The sequence below is a fragment of the Balaenoptera ricei genome, chromosome 1, assembly GCF_028023285.1.
Source record: "Balaenoptera ricei isolate mBalRic1 chromosome 1, mBalRic1.hap2, whole genome shotgun sequence".
NCBI classification, from domain to species: domain Eukaryota; kingdom Metazoa; phylum Chordata; class Mammalia; order Artiodactyla; family Balaenopteridae; genus Balaenoptera; species Balaenoptera ricei.
Genome location: NC_082639.1, coordinates 102,818,854 through 102,827,047, shown reverse-complemented (window position 1 = coordinate 102,827,047; position 8,194 = coordinate 102,818,854). Strand labels below are relative to the sequence as shown.

The 8,194-nt window shown below is 50.3% G+C and overlaps 1 protein-coding gene across 1 annotated transcript in view; it reads right to left on the bottom strand.

Moving 5' to 3' along the window:
- Positions 1-820: 820 nt before the first annotated feature.
- The window catches only part of ATP1A1 (ATPase Na+/K+ transporting subunit alpha 1), a 32,636-nt gene continuing 25,262 nt past the window's right edge, over positions 821-8,194 (bottom strand). Inside the window, exons 15-23 of the mRNA XM_059928689.1 lie at positions 7,439-7,589; positions 6,652-6,820; positions 6,348-6,502; positions 5,846-5,969; positions 4,534-4,679; positions 4,289-4,419; positions 3,895-3,996; positions 1,638-1,729; positions 821-1,181 (exon numbers count right to left, since the gene is read on the bottom strand). Of these exons, the coding sequence (XP_059784672.1) occupies positions 1,153-1,181; positions 1,638-1,729; positions 3,895-3,996; positions 4,289-4,419; positions 4,534-4,679; positions 5,846-5,969; positions 6,348-6,502; positions 6,652-6,820; positions 7,439-7,589 (1,099 nt within the window). The 3' untranslated portion in view covers positions 821-1,152. The remainder of the gene's footprint in view (positions 1,182-1,637; positions 1,730-3,894; positions 3,997-4,288; positions 4,420-4,533; positions 4,680-5,845; positions 5,970-6,347; positions 6,503-6,651; positions 6,821-7,438; positions 7,590-8,194) is intronic.

The window sequence follows — 8,194 nt, the reverse complement described above, 5'->3', positions numbered from 1 at the left end:
CAGATCATGATCATTGGTGCCAGAAGTACTCCTCATTGCACTGGCTTGAAGCAAGGACAGCCTTGAAGTACAGGTGGTTAACAGCACGCAGGATGGATTACTGAGCGATGGGACTTGAGGGGGCCTTTTACACTAACTCTTTGAAAGCCGGAGGTATACTTGACCTTGAAGTGAACAGATCTTTCACCTTTTTTCTCAAGTAGCTTCTGGAACATAACCACTCTCTGAAATGGAGCTATTCGATGCTAAATTAGGAACAAGTTACGTGGAAGGGAAGCACTTTGTGATGTCCCAACAGACTGTGTATAGGTGGGTTTCTGTTTCTCAGACAAATCTTGGTCTAGAGACACTTGAGGCTGTCGTGGTGGCGGTGATGATCTGAGAGACCACAGGTGGGGCTGTGACCAGGACGGGAAGAGGAGGCCCTCCCCTGAGGGTCTGAAAATCCTTCTCGTGACAGGTGTGTCCTTCAAGAAGCAGATGTGAAGGCAGCACGGGGAGTTCCAGCCATACCACCCGCAGCAGCCCACGGGAAAATGGGGAGGTAAGCTCACCCACTCAGACCACAAAAGCACGGGCAGAAAGTTTCCCCTTAATCTGTGGCCCTTAAACTTGAATGTGAATCAGAATCACCTGGAGACTTATTAAACCGATTGCTGGTTAGCTTCTGGTTCAGTGGCCCTGGCTTTGCTGTGCTAACAAGTTCCAAGTGATGCCGATGAAGCTCCTGGCCAGGGACTCGTGCGCTGGGAACCACGGCTCCAGACCGATCACACACAAGAAAATCTGGACCGTGGAAGTGATGAGGGCATGAGACCAATTCCATTATAATAGCCATCTTTATTTGTAAAAATCCAGATATAAAATGTATTCTTTCAGTCTTTCCGAGTTTTCCTTTTTACAAAAACAAAAAGGCACATTAAAAACCTTTCCCGATGTTGTTCCCACAGACGGATGTTTCTCGGGCAGCCCCCCCCCCCCCCCCCCCCATATAGCTACATGCTTCATTCCGGGACATCTCGCTTCCCCACATGCTTTGGTGCTTTCCTACCAGGGTAGAATTCCGAATTCCGAGACTGAAGTACACAAAGAGGGGGTGGGTGGTGGGTGCAGAGTGCGCGGCGTGACACTCCCTGGCGTGCAGGAGGGGGTCTAGTAGTAGGTCTCCTTCTCTACCCAGCCTGGGGGCCACAGAGAGAGACAGAGATAAGTGACAGTGAGTCTTCCTCCTCGGGAGGGGGCAGAGGGAAAGACAGAAAGAATGGACCTCAGGGGAACACAGCCAATGGGGGGTGGGGTGGGGTGTTTAACCCAAATTCAATCTGGGCCCGCAACTGTATTTATTTAAATGCTTTTAAGAGTAACGTGTTAATTGGAAAGATGGTTTAGATTTCTGACCAAGTTTCCACTGCATCCTATTTGGTTTGTATTTGGTCAGTTCTGAAACCTCAACTGAGATCTCCATTCTGAGGATGGGCTGTGACTCAAGTCAGTTTACAGTTGGCTTCCAATGGACTTAGCCAAGCAGACTGATTGTGGAGGAGCCCAAACACTTCAAAGGAAACAGAGCAAAAGCCAGTAGACCCACAGGCGCCCCTCCGCAGCCCGCACCCCCAACTAAAAATGCCTGTACTTACCGCCAGGGCGTCGCCTGATGATGAGCTTTCGGACTTCGTCATACACGAAGATGAGAAGAGAGTAGGGGAAGGCACAGAACCACCAGGTAGGTCTGGAAATAGAATCAAGTGACAATTTATACGCGTATGCACAACTCAAAGGGAAAAGAAACTGCACATCAGCATAGCGATAATGAAATAATCAGCCTGAAAAGAGAAGCCAAGTACAGTCATGGGTAGCTGGCCGAGCATTAACACAGAACACATGATAAAAACAGCCCGCTGCTGTGTGCTCAGGGCCTGGAGAGGCAGAAGAAAGTGGACTGCCACCTTCAGTTGGGTTTTCCTTGAGAATTGGTTTGTAGGTCAGCTTAGATTTTTTTGTGTGTGTTGATGATTCCAGAGCGACTGGACATTTTCTTTCTTCTGTTTCTAAAGTATTTAAGAAGCTCACTCAAGTTTATCTGTCTGATGTCCTGGCATCTGAAGATAAAGAACTGCCAGTGTGGGTCACAACCAGTTTAATCATGCCCTGAATGTGGTCTCTGACAGTGGGGCTTGGGACAGTCAGGAGTGCATTGAGTCCCAGACCTGGGGAATAAGAAGCTGAACCCTAGCAGAGATCCGAGGGCTTTGGGGGCCCAGGGGCTGCTGTCACAGTCCCCAGCCTGGAGACAGGCTCCCTAGGCGGCCTCCAAAGGAGGCTGACGCTTTCTTGACTACCAGCTTCCCGCAGCAACCACTGGAGGAAGACTGTCCCAGGACAGAGCTCTGGCATCTCTCCTCCTCCTCTTCCTGTCTCGTGTGTCCTCCACATGCTAGAAGATGACCTCGTTTGACCTGGGGACCCTTGTAACTAAGCCACCTTCCACACTGGATAGAACCTATTGGGAACAAGTTCTCTAGTCATAGCAAAAGATGTCCTGAGGCACCACCAGCCTGTTGTAGGCTGAGATTTTGTAGAGATTTTCCATTTTGGCCTTTTAGAGAGCTCTGATCCTCCTAGCCTCCTCTTAACAAACAATGGCCCAAGATGATAGAATTCAGCTTGGATAAGACTTGCCCCTGTGTGTGCCAGCTCTGTGCAGGGGGCTGGAGACACAAAGTCAAAAAAGATGTCGTGGTCCATGCTCTGAAAATAACAATCTATGCGAGCAGAAGTGACTGACAACAATGGCAAAGGAGGGGTGCAGCTGCACACGCCCAGGAGGGTGAGATCACATGGGGACAAGCCCTGAGAAAACCAACCTTGAGGAACTATCGGGACTGATGGGGTGAGAAGGGAATAGCCTTCCCAAATATGTAGGCAGAAGAGAAGTACTGAATTCACCCAACATAAGCCTGGATGGGTATAAGGCTAGGAAGACAGGCTGGCACAGTAACAAGACCCTGGATGCCAGGCTCCCCTTGCACCACAGATGGGCTGTCAGGGAAGCCAACAGGGTTTGGTTACTTTTGGGATGAGATCAGTGAGAGGAGGTGAAGGGCAACAGGCTAGTCGAGAGAGTCCAGATGGGTCTGAGCGAGCACGGGAAGACTGATGTTTAGATCAAAAGCTTGACTCGTAGGGTCCCGTTTTCTGTGGTTTAGCATATTTTAACAGGTTGCAGCTGCCTAACCTCAACCAGTTAGCAGACACCACAAACACACTCAATGCTTCAAAACACTACTGGAGTTTGTGGCAAATCCTATATGTGAAAATTCAGGTCTATCCAAAGTGCAGTCATTCACCATGTTTAAGGCCAGTCTGGTTCTGGCCAAAGACTAGCGGTCAGCCTCCTCCGGTCCTCCGCCCATGATCTCCTAACACTACCCGTGCTCGACTGGAAAGTAAAAGGACCTCAGATCTGCTTCACCATTGTCCTTCGAGAGCAGAAGAGTCAGAGGCCCACAGAGGTGAGCCGCTTGCCATGCGACGCAGTGACTGGGTGAGCCAATCAAGACTGGAACCTGTGTCCCCAAACTCCAGGATATCCCCCGCTGGCCTCAAGACGACGGGGCCGTGGCCATGGGGGACCTGAGTGCTCAGTGCAGTTGGCTGGCGAGCAAGCCCAAGGGCCAGAGCCCGGCTGGCCCTAGTGACAGCAAATCCTAAGCACAGTCTGTGGATTTGCTGGTCTGCATTACTGAGTCAGCCTTTCCTCACTTTCCAATCCAGAGGAACTCTTGTACACATCACCCAAGAGTTCCCACAATAACAGCTACTAACGTGTGTCATGAGAGGAAAAGCCACACTTACTATTTCCCACTTTCTGGAGCTAGAAGAGGATGGACTTACTTGAGCGGGTACATCCTCAGGGCAACACCCATTCCAGGGCAGTAGGAAAGGAAAGCAGCAAGGGCCGTCTCTTCGAAGAGGCCAAATATTAAGATCTTGTTCCTAAAAAAACAAGGAGTGGGGAAAAGTTAAAAAAACACAAACAGAAGTGTATCTTCTAATGCTATGTGTCAAATGGCAGGTCGATGTCTTTATGTATTATTAGTTGTACTTAGGAACTTCTTGATTGAGGTCAGATGAAAAAACCTAGAAAACATTTTGCTTCCTCAATTTGCTCCGCAAATAAGTTTCCAGAAACTCTGCCCTGTGTGTCAGGTGCTGGGCTTTTGGCAAAGGGTTTAGACGTCACCAGACCCCTTCTTTAAGCCAGGACCCCTGACTGTGCCCTACTCACTTCATTCCCTGCTGGAAGACAGAATTCCTCCTCGTCTTGCAGATGACCAAGTCGGCCCACTGCACCACCACGATGCTGACAAAGAAGGCTGTGTGGCAGGTGAACTCCACGATCTTCCTCTGTTCGTAGGTCTGAAATGCATAAGGCAGACAGATGAGCCCGCGTGTCCGGAGGCCGTGTGGCCCCATCCCCTGGGGCTGGAGGAGCTCCGTCCAGCACTGGTCAGGCGGGCAGCCCTCACTCACCCACTGCTGCCCGTAGCTATCTTCCACGTCGTTGATCCAGCGGTCATCCCAGTCTACTCGGACGCCCAGCAGGTGAGTCGGGAGGAAGCCGTTCTCAGCCATAATCACAAAGTAAGTGAAGAAGCCCCCCAGGGCCTGGATCATACCTGAGAGGTTGGAAAGACAACTTGAACGCCAGGGCCTGGAGGAAGGTCTTGATCACTCACAGGCTATGACCGGTGGGACGGACGACCCGGGACACACTCCTTGCTCACGCCTGCTCCACTGTGAGTCACTTTTTAGAGCTTAAAAGACGGTGCCCGGGCCTTGCTCTTAAACACCCATCTCTATTACTCAATCATCTGCTTCTATCAGGGCACGACCCTTGGGGGTAAAAATCCATTTCCCTACATTTTAATTTCTGAAATATTATGACTTTCCCTCCCATGTCTCAAAACTTTTACACATCGCCTTTCTGCCAGCCACTGTGGAAATCATGAATGTGGCACTTTCTGACCCCATCCTTCTCCTCCCCCACTTTCAGGATCGTTCTCCCCAGGATCCAATCCAATCACTGTGCCCTCAACTTCTTGGGGTGGGATTTCATCCCACGCTCTGGACGTAGTCTTCCTTCTGGTCAAAATTAGAGGTCTTTCTGGCCATCAGCCAATCACTTTGTTGTCAGCCAACTGTCAAATCAATCTTTTCCATATCTCTGTAATGTACTAATCTGTCCCATTTTACCCAAGTGTTCGCAGTGATACAACCCATTACTCCAGAAGAACAAGTTGCTGATGGTGGCTTCACCAAGTTTTCCTAAAGGCAGAGGATTTAGGATCACTGCCCACCACCTAGACCATGTGTTAGCTGGTCTTGCGCCACTGGTGGAACAGAAATCAAGCACTGGGGGTGGGGAGAGTGGGCGTGCAGAGGAGCCACTTGGCGGTGACCTATCAGCCAAACCTGCAAACTCTGGACAGTGAGTTAGGGTTTGCAGAGCCAAATGAGTGACAGACACTAGGTTTCCCCAGGAAAAGCCGCCTTTGAGTTAATAGGGCAGCTCCCAGGAACTGTGCCTGGCACTGGAAAGGCTCTGTGAGCAGGGGCGTCCTCGGTTCTAAGGCAGACGAGCTCAGTCGCAGGTGCCCAGTCTAAAGAACTACGGTTTCTTGGCAGACAGCAAAAGATTTATTCCCACTTGGAAGGGAATCTAAAAAAAATCCCCAGTCTCACCCTAGGTCATGGCTCATCCTAGATTTGAAAGTCACCCAACATTTGAAGTCTCAGAAGGCAGACACCACCCCCTACAGATACTTTAAACCTGCCGGCTCACCAATCTGTCCGTAGGCCATGCTGATCAGCCGCTCGTTCACGAGTTTGTCCGTTTGGGGGTTTCTGGGCTGTCTCTTCATGATGTCGCTCTCAGCCTGCTCATAAGCCAGGGAGATGGCAGGAACCTGGGGAGGAGGGGCGAGAAGGGATTTCAAGTTATCAGAAACCAGCAAGCTGATGTTGTGAAGCTTTTGTTTTAAAATTCTTGCCCTCCCTTTAAAAAATGTTTTTCATAACATGAGATATTACGAGTCCCACTTTCAAAAACAAAAGGGGCAAAGTTATACAAAAGGGAAGATTTCTATCTGATAAACAGATGTTGTCAGCTGTCTCGAGGAATGATAACACTCAGTCTTTGATGCTGAGGCTGCCACACATCGGAAATGTCACTACCGAGCATTTCTTTTCCTTACAGTGGCCACGGGGACCCAGAGAAGCACAGCGGTGAGTGCTAATGCCACACCTTAACACTGTGGTGTGTGGAAGCCGCGACAGTCACTCACCATGTCTGTCCCCAAGTCGATGCAGAGGATGGTGACAGTCCCCAGGGGTAGTGGAATGTTTGCAATAATAAATATCAGGAAGGGGGTGATCTCTGGAATGTTACTGGTGAGGGTGTAGGCAATGGATTTCTTCAAGTTATCAAAAATCAGACGACCTATGAAAGCAAAAGAAAGATTGCTTTTACTGTAGAGCTTAATGAGAGGGACCAGATACTGCACACATCCCTGAAGCGTACAGAAACTGACACGGCTCTGCAGCATCTGAATGAGGTTTTGCTGGTCGCTTTACATGCAGCACTCTCACCTTCCTCTACTCCAGTCACAATTGAGGCAAAGTTGTCATCCAGGAGAATCATGTCGGCAGCTTGCTTAGACACGTCTGAGCCAGCAATCCCCATGGCAACCCCGATGTCAGCCTTCTTCAAAGCCGGAGAGTCATTGACACCGTCGCCAGTTACAGCCACGATGGCGCCCTGCCAGAAAAAGGAGGGATGCAGGTTAGGAATCGTGTAGTCTAGTCTAGCGATGGGTATAAGGGAGGTGCGGCCTCCAGTCGCCTCTCAGGACAGACACTGCTCCTTTCCCACTGAGGCTCTATAGAGACGCGGAACCGTCACAGCCGGGAATGCACACAGCCACAGCCAGAATCCAGGAGTGACAACAAACGTGTCCCCCACCTTGTTCACAAGGGCTACTCAAAGTCATGACTTGGGCGAGTGGCACTTTGGAAAGCCCCGTTCCTTTATGCATCCCCCCACCCCCAGGTCTTTCCCAGGTATGGGATGCGAGTCTCCTGGACATTCACATCTCCGGTGTACACATTAGGACCCTGCTCTGCTATTCCAGGCGAGTGCCGAAGCTCCGACTCTGGGCCACAGCGAAGACCTGTACAGTGGAGTACGTGTCTCGGCTGAACCGTGATCCAGTCACCACCCTTCTCTCTATGCCTGGAGCGTCTTACTGGCACGTGTATACTGAGACTGAGAGAAACGGGCTCATGTTTCCACCACTGTTGCTTTTTGTTTTTACTGGAACTGCAATCACCGAGGTCAGTAGCACCTGAAAGAGCCCGGCCCCGGCTGTGCGCTGACCTGTCTCTGGCAGCCCTCCACAATGATGAGCTTCTGCTGCGGAGAGGTCCTGGCAAACACGATCTCCGTGTGGTACTTCAGAATGTCATCCAGCTGCTCGGAAGTCATGTCCTTCAGATCACTGCCATGTACCACGCAGGCCTTGGCATCCCTACCATTAGGACCGAAAGACAAGTCACCCGTCACTTCACCAGCACGATGCTCATCCCCAAGAAGGAATGTTGCCACGCTACGCAGAACACTGCGTAAACACCACAGAGCCAGGGGGAACTGTCCCCATTATGTGTTATCTGTGCAGTGTTTCACAGGTTACAAAGCATTTTCATATATCTCATTCAAGACTCGCAATAATCACTGGGCAGGCCTGTCTCTCATCCTCCTTTCCCCATCTTTGTAAGACGCATTGAAATAACATAACTAAGTTTTAGGCGGTGACAGAGCTGATAAAAAACCAAACCCAAAGTAGGGTTTGGCTAGGGGTGAGGGGGGGGGGGGTGGCCCTCAACCTTAACAAAACATTAAAAACAAAGTTGTCTCAAGTTATCTACTTTACTTTATTACCAAAATCTCCCTTTCTGGCCTGAGCTACCTGGACAATTGTGCCTTGCCCATTTTATTTTGTTAGTGTGGACCTGAAAACGACAAGGTGCTTGGGTAAAGGGCAGTATGGCACAGCGGTTAACAGCGTGAACTCAGAAGCTACACTGCCGAGTGTACGGCGTGACTCGGCCTCAGCCTCCCTGCTCTGCAAGGTGG